This window comes from Gossypium hirsutum, chromosome A08 (genome assembly GCF_007990345.1).
Source record: "Gossypium hirsutum isolate 1008001.06 chromosome A08, Gossypium_hirsutum_v2.1, whole genome shotgun sequence".
Taxonomy (NCBI): Eukaryota; Viridiplantae; Streptophyta; class Magnoliopsida; order Malvales; family Malvaceae; genus Gossypium; species Gossypium hirsutum.
Window position 1 is genome coordinate 109,210,863 of NC_053431.1, and position 20,498 is coordinate 109,231,360.

The 20,498-nt window shown below is 35.9% G+C and overlaps 1 protein-coding gene and 1 non-coding gene across 2 annotated transcripts; both read right to left on the reverse strand.

Annotated features, from left to right (window-relative positions):
- Positions 1–4,795: 4,795 nt before the first annotated feature.
- On the reverse strand, positions 4,796–4,902 carry LOC121205896 (small nucleolar RNA R71). The gene has a single exon (XR_005900969.1). It is a non-coding gene; the product is annotated as a small nucleolar RNA R71 (small nucleolar RNA).
- A 10,396-nt stretch (positions 4,903–15,298) lies between these two features.
- Positions 15,299–19,899, reverse strand: LOC107930082 (protein NUCLEAR FUSION DEFECTIVE 4). The gene is made up of 3 exons (XM_016861647.2): positions 19,272–19,899; positions 16,014–16,957; positions 15,299–15,922 (listed from the first exon to the last, which is right to left on the reverse strand). Exons 1-3 carry the CDS (start codon positions 19,578–19,580, stop codon positions 15,421–15,423), a joined length of 1,755 nt encoding a protein of 584 aa, XP_016717136.2. The 5' UTR covers positions 19,581–19,899; the 3' UTR covers positions 15,299–15,420.
- Positions 19,900–20,498: the final 599 nt, after the last annotated feature.

Consider the following 20,498-nt stretch of genomic DNA (forward strand, 5'->3'; position numbering starts at 1 on the left):
CAATAAAAGATTGGGACATGTGAACTATAAGTCCTTTAGTCAAATGAGCAGGACAAATTTGGTTGTGAATACGGCCAAAATCGAAGAACAAAATGGCATTTGCAAAGTTTGTCAACTTGGGAAGTAGGTGAGGCTTCCATGTCCAGCAAATACAGCTTGGCATGCTAATGAAAAGCTTCATTTGGTTTATATCGATATATGCGGACCCATGAAGTCACCTTCCTTGAATGGTAGTAGATACTTCATCTTGTTTATTGATGATTAAACAACGTATTGCTAGGTTTATTTTTTGAAACAAAAAACTGATGTAGCTGAAGTTTTTTGGAAGTTTAAAGCACAAGTCAAAAATCATATTGACAACAAGCTGAAGATGATCAAATCTAATAATGGAACCAAGTACACTTCAGACAAGTTCGCAAGCTACTATGAATAAGATCCATCACCAGCTTACCAACATTTACACTTCGCAACAAAATGAAATGTGCAAGAGGAAAAATAGGACTGTGATGGACATGGCGAGCTCCTGTTGTTCGAAAGTAAGTTGCCAAAAGAATTTTGGGCTAAAATAGTAAACAATTCAATCTATTTGTTGAACAGCATGCCAACCAATGTTGTGAAGGAAAAGACTCCATTTGAAGCTTGGTATGGATACAAACCTTCTGTTTCGCACCTAAAATTATTTGGCTATATTTTTTTTGTTCATGTATAATAGGTGAAAAGTAGCAAATTAGAGAATATATCGCAGGCTAAAACTTTCCTTGGTTATAGTAACAAAAAGGGATACCAAATTTATGATCCAATCTCCAAGAAGATCAATGTAAGCAGGGATGTTGTGTTTGATGAAGAAAGAACATGAAAATGGGATGCTACTGAAGCTGAGACGCTTGAGCAAGGAGAGCTTGAGCTGGGGTCACAACCTGGTCATAATGAAGTTGAAGAAGAAGACTTCGATGATATACCACTAAAGGGCACACGACCAATTGTTGAAATTTATCAGAGAGCGTAGGTAGCAATTCTTGAACCTATGAACTTCGAAGAAGCTGAAGCAACAAAAGGCTAGAAAGAAGCTATGAAAGTTGAATTGAATATGATTCGCAAGAACCAAAAGTGGGAACTTGTTGATAGACCATCACACAAAAAGGTTATTGGCATCAAGTGTTGTTCAGAACCAAATTCAACCTCGATGATTCACTTAACAGACTAAAGGCAAAGTTGGTTGTAAAGGGTTTCAGTCAACAATATGGGATTGATTACATGAAGACATTTGCACCAGTAGCAAGACTGGATATGATTAGACTGCTGATAGCTTTGGTGGCACACATGGGATGGAGAATCCATCAACTTGATGTTAAGTAAGCTTTTTTGAATGACTACTTGCAAAAACAAAATTATGTGGATCAGCCTCCTAACTTCACCGTTAAAGGAAAATAAGATAAGGTATACAAGAATTGATGATTACTTGCAAATTTTAAAATTTGAGAAAAGCCTCAGCGAGCTAACTCTCTATGTAAAGAAGCTTGAGAAAGTCACAACATTGATAGTCTATTTGTATGTTGATGACCTACTAGTAGTTGGGAATTGTGATGATTTGGTAAAAGAATTCAAGCTACAGGTGGAGAAAATGTTTATGATGTCAAACCTCAGAGAAATGAGATACTTTCTAGGCATGGAAGTGGAACAATTTTAGGAAGGGATATACATTAGTTAGTGAAGCTTTACCTCAAAGATCTTGAAAAGGTTTTGTATGGAAAGGTGAAAATCAGCAAGCACACCCGTGGCACTTGGTGACAAGATTAACATCAATGAAGATTTTTGAGAGGGACGATGATAGGAATTACAAAAGTCTCATTAGTTTCTTGTTGCATTTGACAACAACACGACCTGATATTATGTATGTAATTGGTTTACTAATTTGCCACAAGTCGACATGGAGAATTACTCTTTTCCAACATACTTAAGGAGCTTTATCTCGAGAAAAATAAAGTTTTTAGCATATTTTTTCATTAATTTCATTATTTCATATTTTTGGATAATCAGTGAAAATGTCTCAATTTTGTCTAATTTTTTACCCAAATTGGCCGCTAGTGCCATTTTGAGGCCTAACATGTGCTTGAGTGTTGTAGGGACGTGTCAGAGGCCAAAAATGAGTGAGAGCGACACCTAGCGTAAGGTATCATGATATCCAACCCTTGGGATAGCGACACCCTTGACAGTATAAAAGACCAAGGACTACGTTTAGTGGTATCATGATATCCCCTTGGGTATAGCGATATCCACCTCCCAAGGAAGGCCTCAGGTTTCAGCGCTACTTAAGATGTCACGATATCCTCTTCTGGGTATCACAGTATCACTTTTGTTAGGGGATAAACTTGGACAAAAAGGTCAACCTTTGTTTACTCAGCCCACCAATCACACAAGGCCTGTGTAAGGGCATTTCTGGCATAAAAAATTCATCAGAATACACTTCAAAATAGCCAAACATTAGCTTAGATTAGGTTTAGTTTTCTCTAGGTTTTCTTTAGTTTTTCTTTGCACTTTTTTTAGGGTTTTTGTTTTTCTCTTCTTCTACCTTAGATTAGATTTTATTTTTTCTGCATTTACTTCTTATTTTTGTTGTTCTCTATGTTAGTTAAGTTGGTTAACACTATAGCTAAGGTTTATTTACATTTCTAGTCCTTGTACTTTACTTTCAAGACTCTCTAAGCTTTAGTTTAATGTATTTCAGTTTATTTTACTTTAAATCTATTAAAGCTTGTTACTTGATAAGTCGTAATTTATACATATTTTTATCCTATGCTTAGCATATTTTTGGATGAATTATCATCAGATTTGTGGAATTCGATACTCCTAATCCTTTAATTTCATGTTTTATACTTAGGTGAGTGTAGGAGAGTAAAAAAAGCGAGAAACGGGCCAAAAACGGAGAAAATGGGCCAATGTGGGAAATCAACACGGCCTGTTACATGGGTAGATCACACGCCCGTGTCTATTCAATAGACTCGAACACGGGTTAAAGCACTTGCACACGGGCATGTCCCTGTCGAGCCCAAGTCTAGTCCTATTCGGAAAAGGCTACTCTTGAGGGTTTAGAAGCATTCTAAAGCTTATATAAACACCCTAGGAGGTACCAAAAGGGGGACACAAGGAGTAAGAGGCAAGGAATTACTCAAAGGAAGCCGATTGATCCATCTCAGAAGCCGGATTCTCTTTCAAGACTGAAGATCTCCCTTCAATTCCCTTCTAGAGTTCTTGGGTTTTCTTTATGTTTTGTTTTCATTATTCTTTTGAGATGTTTTCTTTCATAAATATGAACTAAACCCCCTAAATACCTAAGGGGGATGAAACCTAAGACGGATCTTGTTATTATTATCTGAATTATATGATAAATATTTGATTTGTTCTTAACTATGTGTTCTTAATTCTTGTTTTGATATTCCAGGATATTAATTTAAGTTTTGATGTGCTTATTCAGAGGAGCAAAAGTCCCTCCTGTCTAAGAGTAGATCTAATATAATTAAGCGGAGTTGATTGCACGCCTAGAGATAGGGTGACATAATTTTGCCGGATTAGGGTGAAATCTAATAAGGGAATCCACAAATCGAGTTAATGCAACACTAGGGGTTTTAATTAGAAAGAGATTTCAATTAATCAACCTAGGGTTAGACGTTGTTAGTCTCGAGAGAGATAATAATATAAATTAGGGATTTCTACGGATCAAGTCAAATGAATAAATCGTCTAATTCAGAGTCAATAACAAGTGAAGTCTAGGTGGTTTTCCTTAGGTATTGTCCAAACCATTCAGGTTTCCCAAAAGTTATTTCCCTAATTCACTTTCTGGCATTCTTAGTTTAGTAATTAGTTTAGATAAAACAAACCCATTTATTTTTAGGCTAGATAATAAAAAGAAAGTTAATACTACTACTTTTAGTTCCTTTGGGTTCGACATCCCTGTCTTGCCATAAGCTATACTACTGTTCAATAAGGTGCGCTTGCCTTTGTCGTGATAATAGTTAGTTTTCAAGAACGGACATTCATAAATTATAAAACTTATCACGATTTATTCACATCAAGTTTTTGGTGCCGTTGCCGGGGAACTAAGATATTAGAAACACTTAATTTGTATTACTTTAGCCATTTATTTTATTGTAATTTAAATTTTATTTTGATTTTTGTTACTAAATTTTCTTTTCCCTTCTCGCAGGTTTTTATAGTTTATGACTAGAAGAAACCCGTCAGGACCATTGCTTTTTGATAGTGAGATCGATCGCACAACTCGTAGAAACCGAAGAGAAATAAGACAAAGCCTAAGATACACAGAGAAAGAGTAAGAGGATGATATTTCCACCACAACTGAGGAGATGGCTGAAAATCAAGAAATCTGCTACCTCCTGCGATTGCTGTTGATCCAGTAAATTAGAATCTTGCTCCACGCACTATGTATGATTATTCTAAACCTACTTTAATAGGAACTGAGTCAAGTATAGTTAGGCCTGCTGTTGCTGCAAATAATTTTGAACTAAAACCTAACACGATTCAAATGATACAACAGTTTGTTCAGTTTGATGGTTTGCAGGACGAGGACCCAAACACTCATTTGGCAAATTTTCTGGAATTTTGCGACACTTTTAAAATAAATGGCGTTTCTGATGATGCCATTCGTCTTTAGTTATTTCTCTTTTCATTAAGGAATAAGGCTAAACAGTGGTTGAACTCGTTACCACAAGGGTCAATCACTACTTGGGAACAAATGACCGAAAAATTCTTACTTAAATATTTTTCGTCGGCTAAAACGGGTAAATTGAGGAATGATATCTCTTGTTTTGTGTAGATGGATTTAGAAACACTCTATGATGCATGGGAGAGATACAAGGATCTTTTGAGAAGATGCCCTCACCATAGGTTACCACTCTGGCTACAGGTTCAAACATTTTACAACGGTGTGAACCTCTCAACAAGGCAACTTATCGACGCAACCGCTGGTGGGACTATCAATAACAAAACACCTGAAGTGGCTTACGAATTTATTGAAGAGATGTCATTGAATAACTATCAGTGGCAAGTCATGAGAACAAAGCCAACAAAAGTAGCCGGTGTTTTCAACCTCGATGCGGTTACTATGCTATTTAACCAGGTAGAACTTTTAAATAAAAATATTGATGGTTTATGTAGTTCTACTCAGGTACATCCAGTGATGAGATGCGATTCAAATAGAGGAGGAGTACAGACAAAATATCAATCCTTCAACCCCAACATCGAGGAGGAACAAGTCCAATATATGGGTAAGAATAATTCTAGACCTCAAAATAACTCATACAGTAATACTTATAATGCAGGTTGGAGAAACCATCCCAACTTCTCGTGGGGTAGTCAAGGGAATCAAAGGCCACAACATCCTCCGGGTTTTCAACAACCACCTTACCAATAGGAAAAGAAGACGAACCTCAAGGAGATGCTAACAATGTTTATCTCGGTATTAGAAACTCACTTTCAGAATACCGAAACAACATTTAAGAATCAACAAGCATCGATCCAAGGGCTTGAAACTCAAACACCTCGCTAAACTAATTTCTGAACGACCACAAGGTTGCCTGCCGAGTAACACTGAATCTAACCCAACGAAACAACTCAACGCGATTATCATTCAAGATAAGGAAGGGTTAGTTGAACCTAAACCAGAACTGAGGCACAGAATTGCGGTAAGTAAAGGTAAAGGTGAGGTAGTCCACAATGAGCAAAAACCGGTAAGTAAAGAGTACAAACCACGGGTGTCATACCCCAATGCGACAAGGAAAGACCGCACAGATGAACAATTTGGTAAATTTCTTAAACTATTAAAGAAATTGCATATTAACTTATCGTTTATCGAAGCTCTTTCGTAGATGCCAAACGCAGTTAAATTTTTAAAGGAGCTTTTAGCAAATAAGCGGAAGTTGGATGAGGCATCACATGTGGAGATGAATGCAGTTTGCTCAGCTATTCTACAGAATAAGCTGGCCAAAAAATTGAAAGATCCAAGGAGTTTTACAATTCCTTGTTTAATTGGTAGCTTAGATGTTAGTAATGCTCTGGTTGAAGGAGCTAGTATTAATGTCATGCCCTATAAAATGTTTAAACAACTAGGTCTTGGGAAACCCAAACAAACTAGGATGAGCATTCAGTTAGCAGAGAAAACAATTAGATTTCCTAGGGGCATTATTGAAGATGTACTCGTTAAAATTGACAAATTTATTTTCCCAATCGATTTTGTTGTTCTAGACATAGAAGAGGATAGTGACGTGCCTTTAATTTTAGGAAGACCCTTTTTAGCAACTGCTAGAACTATAATTGATGTTGTTACAGGTGAACTCACACTTCGTGTGGGTGATGAAACAATCACTCTTCAAGCTCGAAATTCTACTAATATTGATCATGTGGTGCAACCTTCTTTGCAGGAAACACATTCGAAAAGCATACATAAGCCATGTTCAAGTAACAACAAAGAACCCATCTATGAAGAACGAAGGCTACAAATCGAGGAACTAGATGAATAGCGGACACAGAAAACAAGATCACACGATAAATCAAAACTACGCCATGACGAGCTCAATGTTTCACCAAATCAACTTAAGGTTGGAGACAAAGTACTAATAGATGCAGCAGACCCTCGTATTGCCACTTCTGAACCTAATGGAGCAATCCCTCTTACGGTACTCAACATTTTTCCATATGGGACAGTCGAGGTAATTCATCCTAAATTTAGCACCTTTAAGGTAAATAGTACTCGCCTAAAACCTTATTTTGATGAGATTGATAGTAGGAAGGAGAAGTGTAAACTCCTCGCACCACCATGACCACGTAACAAGAGAGGTAAGTCGAGCTTAGACTATAAATAAGCGCTTCCCGGGAGGCAACCTGAGCACTAACAGTGTTAACCTCTTTGAATTTTAGTTTTTAACATCTAAATCACTAACTGAGTCCTTGAACATAGGTTTTCCAAATCCACACGGCCAGGCACACGGGTGTGCCTTAGGCCGTGCTCATACCATGGGCGTCGACACGGCCGTACGATATGGCTGTGTGAAAATAGAGCAAAAGTTTTCCCAACACGGGATTCGATACGTTGCCACGATCGTGCGACATGGTCGTGGACGAAACTTTCAAAACAACAAGGGCGTGCGACACGCCCATGTCACCACCCGTGGTCGAGACTATCAAAAGAACATGGGTGTGCACATTTATACACAGGCGTGGGAAAAGCAAACCACATCGCGCACGGTCGTATGATACGACCATGTGACCACACGACCTATACACACAGGCGTGTTTTCAGGCCGTGTGGCTATTCCTTATTTCGCAATAAACACGGGCTAGACGCTAGCCACACGGGCGTGTAACACGGCCGTGTGAGACCAGTATTGGGTGACACGATCGTGCCTCTTTTAAACTCGTTTTATTTTTATTTTCTTTACTTTTATTTCTATTTATTTTTGAAGACTCATGTTTTATATTTTTAAACTCTACCTATCTTTATGGTAATCATCGAATTATTCCCTTAATTCTCCTTCACAGTAGTGTCTTCACATTTATCCCTCAGAATCATGCCTTTCCTTCAACTTTACCTTCAGTTCTTGCTCTAGCTAATCCAAGGATTTCATCCACAATCTCAAGGCAGTTTCACTTCTCTTCCTCTCTTTCGATATTATATTTATATCGCTATTATATATCTTTGTACATTGAGGACAATGTACATCTTAAGTGTGGGGGGTTATTTATATCATTATCAGAAAAATCCCTAAATTTTGTCTTGTTCTCAAATAATCTTCTCATATCATTATTAGAATGAATTTTGATTAATTTATGATTTTTATTGATATATCTTGAATTGAAACATAGGCATTTATGCATTGATTGTTAGACTTTAAGGAATTAGAGAACCAAGCATGATAAAGTTGATTTTTGAAAATTAAAAATTTTAGGTTGTTTCCCCAAGTTTAGGTATTATCTTGAGTTGAAATTCATAGGTTAAACATCAAAAAGCGATAATTTTTGTGAGATCTTGAGCGTTTAAAGCATATATTATTTCTTTCATGCTCACTTCTATTGTTGCTTTGAGTGCGTCAATATCGAATTGTTATTTATAGAACTCGCTTGATTATGCATGCCAAGACCACGCCATTGATTTGATATGTCGAGATGATAAAGGCACTTAGGTTTAACCCACTCACTTCATAAAAAGCCTACCTCTATAATTAACCCTTAGTGAACCACCTTGAGCCTAACAAGTCATTTATTGATTTTCCTTCAATATTAACTCATAACCCATTATTGTTGAAATCCCCTAATTTGAACCCTATTTTTGTCTAGATCTAATTTGAATTAATCGCTTAGCTATGTTTTATTTTTCGTTGTAATAGTTAGCAAAGTTCTATGTTATTTGACTTGTTCTTAAAAAAATATATTATGAAATTATGTAATTCTTAGATTAAAACAATGTTATCCATGAAGAAAAGCTCAATTAGGAATGTAAATTGTCAATTTTAGTATTTTCCTAGTCAGGTAATTTTTCAATTCAATCTCGATTCTAACCTTTTCTTTCAGCCTATGACCACACCCCCTAACCAAAGCCACGTTACAACCCTCTAAAGACCTTTTGATTGATGTATCATCTCAATATATAGTGGTGGAGATTTGATTTTCACGCAAGCCTATGGTAATAAATTTTCATATTGACTGTTGAGTGCTAAATTTCTTGTCCTTAAACACCTCGAGTGATTTGAGTGAATCTTTAGTGAGGATGTGAAACTTTGTGATATTTTGAATCAAAGGTGATTACTTAAATGAAGGGAGACACCTAGGTTTTCGTGATAAAATGCTCAACTTGGAATGTTTGAAACTTTGATGTTCTTCGAGTTGAATTTTCAATGTATGATTACTTATGGATTATTTTGAGATACTATTGATGAGAATTATAAGTTGAGAAGAATTTATTTTGATTGTGAGTTGAGGATTTTGCTTAAGGACAAGCAAACGCTTAAGTGTAGGGGTATTTGATAAGTTGTAATTTATACATATTTTTATCCCATGCTTAGCATATTTTTGGATGAATTATCATTAGATTTGAGGAATTCGATGCTCCTAATCCTTTAATTTCATGTTTTATACTTAGGTGAGCATAGGAGAGTAAAAAGAGCAAGAAATGGGCCAAAAACGGAGAAAATGGGTCAACGTAGGAAATCAACACGACCTGTTACACGGGTAAACCACACGACCGTGTCTATTCAACAGACTCGAACACGGGTTGAAGCACTTGCACACGGGCGTGTCCCTGTCGAGCCCAATTCTAGTCCTATTCAAAAAAGGCCACTCTTGAAGATTTAAAAGCATTCTAAAGCCTATATAAACACCCTAGGAGGTACCAAAAGGGGGACACAGGGAGTAGGAGGCAAGGAATTACTCAAAGGAAGCCGATTAATCCATCTCAGAAGCCGGATTCACCTTCAAGACTGAAGATCTCCCTTCAATTCCCTTCAAGAGTTCTTGGGTTTTCTTTATGTTTTGTTTTCATTATTCTTTTGAAATGTTTTCTTTCATAAATATGAACTAAACCCCCTAAATACCTAAAGGGGATGAGACCTAAGACGGATCTTGTTATTATTATCTGAATTATATGATAAATATTTGATTTATTCTTAATTATGTGTTCTTAATTCTTGCTTTGATATTCCAAGATATTAATTCAAGTTTTGATGTGCTTATTCAGAGGAGCAAAAGTCCCTGTCTAAGAGTAGATCTAACATAATTAAGCGAATTTGATTGCACGTCTAGAGACAAGGTGACATAATTTTGCCGGATTAGAGTGAAACCTAATAAGGGAATCCATAAATCGAGTTAATACAACACTAGAGGTTTTAATTAGAAAGAGATTTCAATTAATCAACCTAGGGTTAGACGTTATTAGTCTCGAGAGAAATAATAATATAAATTAGGGATTTCTACGGATCAAGTCAAATGAATAAATCGTCTAATTCAGAGTCAATAACAAGTGAAGTCTAGGTGGATTTTTCCTTATGTATTGTCCAAATCATTCAGTTTTCCCAAAAGTTATTTCCCTAATTCACTTTCTGTGCATTCTTATTTTAGTAATTAGTTTAGATAAAACAAAATCCTTTATTTTTAGGCTAGATAATAAAAAGAAAGTTAATACTAGTACTTTTAGTTCCTTTGGGTTCGACATCCCAGTCTTGCCATAAGCTATACTACTGTTTGATAAGGTGCGCTTGCCTTTGTCGTGATAATAGTTAGTTTTCAAGAACGGACATTCATAAATTATAAAACTTATCACAATTTATTCACATCATTACATTTATGTTTCTTCCTTTAGATTGATATATTAAATGCTTTTGGTTTCATGCCATTCAAGTTTTCTAGCATAAAAGTCTCAACTTTTATATTTTTCTCAAGCTTTACTTTTATGGCTGCCTTGTTTTCCATTGCTATATTTATTTTCTTTACCTTGAGCATGTATAGCTAAACCTTTAAGGATGTTAGTTGCATAAAATCATTCAAGTTTAACAAAAACAGTTGAAAATTTTTTAAAGTGTAGAGGTCTTAGCATAAACCTCATTAAGACAATGACAAACAATCAAATTAGTAGTACACCAAGTAAAACATTTTTAGTTAAAATATTTGGTTGAAGCCTTATATAAGTTGATAAATTATATAAATCACAAGATGAATTATATTCCTTACAATAGTTTCAAGTGCATCATTGGCAGTTAAAATAGAGCTGATCATGGGCTGGCGGCCCGGCTCGGCCCGGCCCGAAGGCCCGCCCGAAAAATGGGAGGGTTTGGGTAAAAATATAGGCCCGAAAAATGGGCTTGGGCAAAAAAACGAGGCCCGTTTAAAAAATGGGCCGGGCCTCAGGTAAGAGTTTTTTTGCCCGGGCCCGGTCTGGCCCGAATTATATATTAATATATTTTTTTATTTTATTTTTAATTATTTTAAATTTTTAATATAACTATTTTTTATTATATTATTAATTTGTGTATTGTTTTAAGAATTGTTTTAGTATTATTTTTATTTGTTTTAATATTTATTTTTATGTTTTTAAATATATTTGATTTATTATATTTTTAAATTTTTTTATTTAATGAAATAAGAAAAAAATTAATATGGGCCGGGCCGGGCCGGGCTCGGGCTTAGTAATTTTATTTCGGGTCGGGCTTGGGCAAAATTTTAGGCCCATATTTCGGGTCAGGCCGGGCCCGGGCCTAGTAGACGGGCCTAAAATTTTATTTGGGCCTGGCCTGGCCCGGCCCATGATCACCTCTAAGTTAAAACAACAATCAAACAATTTGGCATATATGTCAAAAAGACACTTTCACAAAGCACAATTTCTTATATTAAAATAGATACTTCAAGAGTTCACAAAAGTTCTTAAATAATAATGTCTTAACAAAAGTTGCAAATCATTATACAATCTAATTATAAAACAAATCTAGACGCCACCCCCAAAAAGGTCATGCATGATACAGAATTAAACAGATGGCTCACTATCAACAGTTCTCTAGTGTACTCCCTTCAACAAAATCTCTTCCTTCAGTCACACGCCTAAAAAGGAAAAGATAATAGAGTAAGTTCAAACGAACTTAGTGAGTTCCATAAAGAGAACACAACTAATATATAGTGATACTACTGATGAACAAGCTTTAATACCGTAAGAATACCCAACATTTTAGAGAGGTTCATACACTATAATCATGGTACACCCAATGGCATTCACGAAATACTAACACACATGATACACTAACTTAACACAAAACATGGGTGGTTACTATTTGCCAACTTAACTATAACATTTACACAACCCATCCTTATGCCAGCCTCGTACCTAGAATTTAGAGTAAGATTCATCTTGGTTAGTCGTATCCATATGCGCACACCCTCTTAACTCCTCATATCATTTCTATTCAGTCGAGTATGTTTTCTCATGATCTGCCAGTCCAGTTTGCAATATAACTGCCATACCGGAGGCATTACAAACATATCTCCTTTATTCATCATCACATCTCATAAATCACATATCACATATTGATGGTACAGACTCGTGCAGTAAATAGGGTGTTTAACATCGAAACATAAACAGACCATACCTAGACTAATAACACTAGTTGAACACCACAAGATCAAACACTACACATGCATTGTTGAGAAGGAATACTTACCTTACACAGTTCTTACAACAATAGAATTTACAACACATAGAAGTAAAAAGGAACTCACAAAAAAATTTAGTTCAGTAATCTACTCAGCAGGTTATTTCTCCTTGTTGTTGAGACCTTCGTTAGCTTCTTAAGCTAAAAGAGAGACAAATATATCTATCAAATCATCAAACATAGAAATTTGACATGCATGCATGAATCAATAACATGCAACTTATTCGGTAGCATGCAACCCAGAATCAGAAAGTTTCCTTCCTCAAGAACAATTCTAAAACCTATGCATGCATTACTGTAAACATGTAATTTCCTTTGATAACGACCTAAAGGTTTACTATAAATTACTAGTAATCTGGTGATAATAATGGTGTTAGCTAAAAGCTGGAACTCCTCGCTACTGACTCTAACTTAGAATTTCTAAAGCTTCAGTAAAATTACAAGGAAGAAGAAGAAGTAGAAGCAAAACGTACAAACATCCTAGCCTGATGTCCTTATATAGAAGAGACACTCAGGAACAAAGCCTAATGGGAGTTAGAGGATCCCACAGTCACTCTATAAATTTGAGAAGTACTAATTAAGTGCCAAATCATCTACAGTATCCTAGTTCAGTTCTAACTAGGTCTCAACTAAACTCTGGCATCACTTATTACATCATCACAACATATACTAACTACGAAGACAAACCTATTGAACTGCGAACTAACGAGTTTGCCCAAACATCTGGTGTTAGCGGATAACTTAATAGAAGAGTCCGCCAAAACATAGAGTTCGCCAAATGGTGAATCCTAAAGAATACACCATACACATAGCCAAAAACAAATATTCTATTAACTTACTCATTAACTACCCTTGGCGTATATAACTACGAGCCAAACAGTAACTTGATAATACATCTGTCGGGCGGGCTGTTACACAATTCTTGCTCAACCCATAGCTGAGGCAAAGTATATAGCTGCGATAATAGAAATCAACCAAGCAATTTGGTTGAGAAAACATTTAAGTGACTTAAAACTTATGCAAGTTGAAGCAACACAAATTTTCTACGATAATCAATTCGTTATTGCAAATGCGAAGAACCTTGTCTTCCATGAGAAGAAAAAACATTTCAAGATTAAGTACCATTAAAAAACATTTCAAGATTAAGTACCATTTTGTAAGGGCAGTCAAATAGGGCAAAGAAGTGACTCTAGTTCATTGCTGCACAGGGAGTCAACTGGCGATCATTCTGACCAAGCCTCTTGGAAAAGAAAGGTTTGAGAAACTGAGAAATGAAATTGGTGTTCGTTACATGAATGCCAAGAAGGAGTGTTGTGAGATGGCCATTCATGCAACAGCTCGCACATTTGGCAAACAAGTTAAACACCAGAATGGAAAGCTGTCATTTGGCGGAAAAGATAATCGCCAAAAGAATGACAAGCTATTTAGCCAACAGTCTAACTACAAACTGTCCTAAAACTTTTGATACAAGCCAACAAGTTGTCAACTTGTTTAAAAAAGCTGTTAGATTATTTTATTTATCTTTAATTTGATAGGTTAATGTAATTGATGCTGATTAGACAGAAATCAGCCAATGAGTGATCCCATATACCTAGACATGCTAACTTGTCAAGTTGTAGTTGGTAAAATTTTCCTACTTAAGTGTAAACTTTGTATGTAAACATATGAATTTGAATGAAAAAAAAAACACCAATTCAGTTTTGATTGCTAATATTTGATCTATCTATTTTCTCTTTCTTAGACAAAAAAACCAATAGATCAATTAATAAGAAAATTTTGGTGGAGAGAAGAAGAGAACAAGAGAAAAAATTCATATCCCAAACTGGGATCATCTATGTTTGAGCATAAACTTAGGAAGCTTTAGAATAAGAAGAATGCAAAATTTTAACAAAGTGTTGCTAGCCAAAATAGCTTGGAGAATTGTGAATAATCAAAGTTGGCTTCTAAATGAGATCCAGGTCAAGAAGTAGTGCACAATTGAATGCTTCCTTTAGAGATAGGAGAAAGAAATCATTAAGAACAATGTTACATGGCATTACATCAATAAATGGAGAAGCTTGGAGTTGTCCGAGCCACACGAATATGCAAATACGGTGGGATACAAAAAGAATTTTTGATGGACCCATAAAAATAAGATGGAAACACACTCATGATGGTGAGTTTTCTATTAAATCTATCTATTTTCAAGAACTCGCCAACATTTAGTTAAGGAATATAAACACACTTATTTTTTCTATCCTGAAGAAAATATGTCTAACTTCTATAGAAACTTGAATTAGATACCAAGGTAATCATATTTCTCTAGAAGATTCTAAATGAAGTTCTACCATGCAAAACTGTGATCTAAAAGAGGATCAGATTTTTGAATACGTAATGTTTTCTTTGTCAGGCAGAGGAAGAAAGCATGGAGCACTCGTTGGAATGTTCCTTTATTAATTAGAGGTGTTTGGTTTAGTTCAAAATGGATTGTACACAGTAATTGTACAACAATTTCCATAAAGAATTGGTTGGTACAAGTCATGGAGATGTATCAGAAGAGGATATTTACTCGAAGGAGGATATGGTGTTACATTGTGGAAATTTTGGATATATAGGAATAAAGTAATATAATGAGGAATCAAGTCAAATCCAATTGTAGTTATCAAGGAAATAGAGAAATACACAACTCAAGTCTTAAAAGTGAATTTGGAATGGATTGAATCATGTTCGGAATACTAAAAAAATAATGGGAAACTTATGAAAGAATTCCACTTGATTCATTAACTAAAACTTCTATTTATAAAGATAGAGATAAAAAATTAAATTTAAAATAAAAATAAGATAAAGCAATAATTTAAAACAATTCAAAATCAGGATAACAAGTCCCAATCTTATTAGGATAACAACTTTATGGACATAAAAAAAATAATTATGTATCAAATTTTGATTTTTATTCAAGTTATGAACATACAATTTAGATTTTAATACAATTGTATAGAAGTTAAATATAACTGTATTAATTTATTTTTATGCTGGACAAGTAAAATGGTTCTTGTATGCTTATTTGTGTATGATATTTGATACTAAGTCAATAATACTGATTATGGTTTGTAAAAATATAATTAAATCAAAATTTTATGCATATAATTACATAAAATCAAAATTCACATGTCAAATTACACATTGGACTAAAATCAAGAGATATTTATTGCTAATTCATTTGGTATCCAGTCTAGCTGTTATCCTATGCTATGCTATTTGATGACCAGTTCCTCTGTGGCTCTACCAATGCACGATTCCGTTCAAAAGCGTCGTATGCATGCTTGGTTCTAATAAACAATAGCAGACTACAAACTAAGCCCACAACGGATAAGCAACCCCACCACACAAACGTTAAGAAATAGCAGTCCCTCCCCATGCATACTACTGAATCTGAAAACATTAATTTCAGGCCCCTCCCCACGTTGCCATCATAAATTACTGCAGCAAGCACGCCGTAAATCAGTGACCCTATGGGGATATTGGTTATCAGAATGTTGTGATTCACGCCTACACTATTTGGTCCAAACAGCTCTGATGTAACAGAAACTGCGGCAGCAAATATGAACCCTGAACTCAACCCGATTAATGCAGTTCCTACACGCAATGCTTCTGTTGAATTGCTTAATGCAGCCAGCAAGAAGAATGCAACAGGGGTCGGCAACAAGGCAATGGTTAGCCAACCAGTTCTTGCAAAGTAAAATTTCCTGCATAGATAGCGTTAATCAGTTCAATGGGCATCATACATGTACCCGTTAATAATAATGTTAATGTAAAACCACTACTGCTACTACTTACGCGCGAACGTAGTCGGGTGCAGCTGAAAGCAAGCGGCCAAAGAAGGAGAAGGATGAATAAAGAGTGAGAAGTAAGGTAGTATTGGAACTGTGTCCCAGTGATTGTGCAATTTGTCCTAGATTGTTGCTATATACAAGTCCAATTGTTCCCCCGCAGAAATATGCTATGTAGTAGAGCCAAAAATCCAATCTCCCCACAAGTACATGAGCTGGGTGCTCTTCACCTAGCATTACCAGTTGATCTTTTTCCATCATTTTCTCACAACATCTTGCACCGTCTTCTTCTTTGTTGCACAGTTTTTGACTGCTCGATCTGTATTCGCATACCTCATCATTACTCAACGATGATCCATTCAGATTATTGTAACTAGTCTCACGGCTAACCAGCCGTTTATGAAGCTCAAGATCATCGTCGTCCACCAGAATGAAGCCCGATCCTCTAAGTTGGAAGCTAGAATGAACGGTATGATGGAACCAACGTCGGGCATAGACAACTCCGGGAACACATAACGGGAAAACCAGAAGAAAAATAGCTCCCCCAAGGAGGAGACGAGATGTACTTGTATCCGATGTGTTTGAACCAAAAAGGAGGAGATAAACACCGGTTAAAACGGCCAGCACGTTCAATAGTAGAAACATAATGGAGTCGCTGCGGACTGCCTCGGGGGAAAGAGGATCCACCGAGGGTTGGCGAAGGATAGGAACTAGTGCTGCAATCGAAACGATAAGGGGAACAAGGGAATTCAGAAGAAGATATAGCGAACTGGATGATGCACTAATGGCATCACCAGCAAGGGCGTACAAGGCTGCACTTACACCATTGTAGCTCACTGTGAGGGATAAAGCAAGTGCTCGGTTAGCCGGGAAGTTTTTAATGCAAAGAACAAAGCAAACTGTGTTGAACCAGCATATGCTACATCCTGCTAACAAGCATAGAAAGAAAACCTGCCACATATATAAAAACAAAACAATCAAGTTAATAATTTATACAAATACATGTACATACATATATGTACCTCTTAGCTAGCCTAGCTATCATTGACATCAAAATTGTATGAAATATTTCGAGTAAACCAAAGATGTCATCTTCTTTCATTGTTTTGCCAAATGCCTAGAAGGTGCAATACAATGCCCTTTGGTTCAAGGTACTATTTCCTACTAGTACTCGGTGCTTGAACCAAGATCAAACATGAAAGAGAAAGAGCTATGGTTCATGACGTTGGTTGGTAATGCATTGTTTAGATGTTGTTGAAGCAAGCATGCCAGCTAAATATTTGTGGAAAAGTTTCATAGAAGAATCCCCAGTGGATAATGACCAGAACCGGGCAGTAATGATTAAAAATGGGGGGCCCAGGCATAATGTCTTGGGAGTATGCAGTTAGTGCACAAGCCTTAGGATCGTTCTGGATTGTGCCGGATGGATGGAGCGCAGTTGCAGATTCAAACAATTATTGCAGTTTCCTTGTCTTTCATCCAGCATAGCAGGTGTTCCAAACACTCCCCACCCTAGAGAAAAACAGCACTAACCGACAGAAAATAGAACTGAGCTGGCTTAAATTATTCGAATACATATATAAATAGACACCATTTGACAATGGAGAGTTTGGTTGTCCAGTAGGCAGCAAAAAGTCATTACATGTAGACACCTGGAAGTTTCCTCCAATAAAAAACAAAAGTGAATCGATCTCATTCAATGACGAAAACGTGGGCCAGGGTATCCTGCATATGGGATCAGAGGAGAGCGGTTGTGTATTTTGGATGTTTTAAGTTTAGCCTTAGGAGTGGAGAGGAGATATCGTCATATTGCTTTATATGGAAATGACAATAAGTGGGATATCATTTCATCAATGACCCCAAAAAATGACAAACAAAAGAGAGAAAACAATTGTCAGTTGCGACTAAAAGGCAAGGGCCATTAATTAATTACCAACTACCAATTGTCTTCCACTCTAGAGCATTATGTAACCAATTATTGCTAGATTCATGACCAGGAAAATGTATTTTCCAGAAACAAAGTAAAAAGTCAGCCACATTGTTTAAAGTGCAGCCTAAAAGTTTACTTTTTTCAGGTTGATCGATAAATTTTAAGTAAACAAAATAAAAACAAATAACAAAGAGTAATATATCTATCAAAGGTCGTTTAAAAAAAATAATTAGAAAAATCAAACAAATTATTGAGGAAAAATAAAGGAATTATGTTCAAATCTAATCTTGAATTTGATCTCTCAACAATTTACCTCTGCCCCTTACAAAAAATACATATATATTGAAAAAAATGGATATATTGCTAACATTCAGATACGAGAAAGAAAATTATTCAATGTGAAAGTGATGGGGGGCGAAAAAAGGCTAATGTGGTGCCAATGGAAAGTGTATTTAATTAAAGGAATGGAGGTAGGGAAGGGGATGGAATGAAAGGCATGGGAGGGAGGCCTTGGGGTGCTAAAAGTGTTTATTAATTTTGAAGAGGAGGGAAAGGGGACCTATTGTATTCAATATTCATCACATATATTTATATATTTATATAATATCATTACTTGCTAATCCATACGGAAACCTTCTCAACCACATGTATATGTATAGAAATACTTTGAACCTTTGAAGGAAAACATTTTCCCTCAAACCAAAAATAACAGAAGACAGAAGTACTACGAGTAATAATAAAGCAAGCATTGTGCCCGCAATGCAATGCATACAAGAGTATACCAACCGTGGATCAGTGATCAGTCACGTCAGGCTTACATAAGAGGGCAGATTTTTAATTAATTAAGAAAAATCCCAGAAAGTGAAAGAGGTGGGTGGAATGGTATGGAAATAGAATCAAAAATCAAAATCACACAATTTAACTTGTGGGCTTTTGGGTTGTTCGCATTGTATGTATTGTAATATCAAACCATCAAAAACCAAAGTTGAAAGTGAAATAAAATATAAAAATAGTAATAATATTCGTCATCATTAGTTTTGATGGCTGCTAGTAGCTTACTTATTTCTGAAGATGGTAGAAAGCAGATAACATAGGTGGTCTTTGTATCTACCAGGAACTACAACAAAGAACACCATGAATCTGAAATTGAGATACGAGTGAGGGAGAGAGAGAGAGAGAGAGAGAAAGGAGAAAGATAAACCCAGAAATCAAATCTTCTGAAATTGCGGGCAAAGGCCAATATATATTCATCTGGAGTAGTAGTATATAATTAAATTCAAATGGAGTGGAAAATGGAAAGAATAAGAGCAGTTTATAGTGAGAGCAGGCGTATACCAGTATGTAAGGCAAAGAGATGACGTTACAAATGACGAGCCATTGGATTCCGTAACCAAAAAGGCCCATGAAAGCAGCCATGAAGAGCACCATCCACAAAGGGAAATACATGAGAGCCAACCCAGAAGACCAGCCGAATACCTTCCCCATGTCTGACGCCACCGCAAGATAATTCAACTGCACCTGTGATATGCCCAATACTTTCTTCATCTCCGAAGAATAAGCGGAGAAATCGAAATTCGTACCCGTGAATGCTTGAATCCAAATAACCGCCACTAAGACCATCCATTTCCTGGACTGTCCAGCCATAATTTTAAAAAATACAAAACTGTGTATATTATGATGAAAATTTGGTTGGGGATTGAAAACGTGGTGTTGGTGATGGAACGAACTTTTTATTTATAAGACAAGCAAAAGAAAGCAAGGAAAAAGAGAGAAAATAAAAAAAGAAGAAGAAAATATCCAGTTTGATAGTATTGCCTTGGCCCGCAACAGAAACTCGGGTAGGTAGTCCCTTCGCCTCCCATGGCATTGGAAGTTTTTACCGCGTATACACTGTGTGGTGTGGCATTAACGGAGTGACTGTTGATAGGGGGTAATGTGTATGTGGCGGACAACTTAGCGAGGTAGCATGTGATGCCATCGCAAGCCCAGCCCACCCCTTCTTCATTTCTTGTTCTTTTATATCTAATCAAATCATTCATCACTAAATTATTACGGTAAATAAGATTGGCTAAATAAGATTTATGAAAGAGGAAAAAGCTTGGCCAAATAAAAAATTGATATGACTAAGTTTATTATGAAAATTTTCTATCTTTTTATAAAAGATCCTTATCATAAAGGTAAATTTTTCAAAAATGCCATTTTTTTAAAAGAATTATTGGATTAGGCTATTTTTTTTAAAAAAATACGGGATTAAACTAAAATAACGAAAACGTGTCTGGTGGGAAGCGCTTTTTGCTCCCGATATCCTTTTTTTTTGTCACCTCTTGTAAAAGTAAAACTTATAAAACATGTCTTTATATAGACCCTAAATCTCATTTTCTTTTTTCTTTAAGCGGTGTGAAATATGAGTATACACTTAATTATTAAAAATTAAACACAAAACTTTGTACAAACTCTAACAAAATGAAATAATCTTAAACAAAAGGATAACAATATCTAGCAATTTAAAGATAATAATTAGTTGTCTAATGACCAACCTCCTCAAATTATAATATGAACAAT

Coding starts and splice junctions, on each gene's coding strand:
- LOC107930082 (XM_016861647.2), bottom strand. CDS start 19,580: ATGGCTGGACAGTCCAGGAAATGGATGGTCTTAGTGGCGGTTATTTGG. Junction 16,958..19,271: donor TCTCTTTGCCTTACATACTG/GTATACGCCTGC, acceptor TATATGTGGCAG/GTTTTCTTTCTATGCTTGTT. Junction 15,923..16,013: donor GCACCCGACTACGTTCGCGC/GTAAGTAGTAGC, acceptor CTATCTATGCAG/GAAATTTTACTTTGCAAGAA.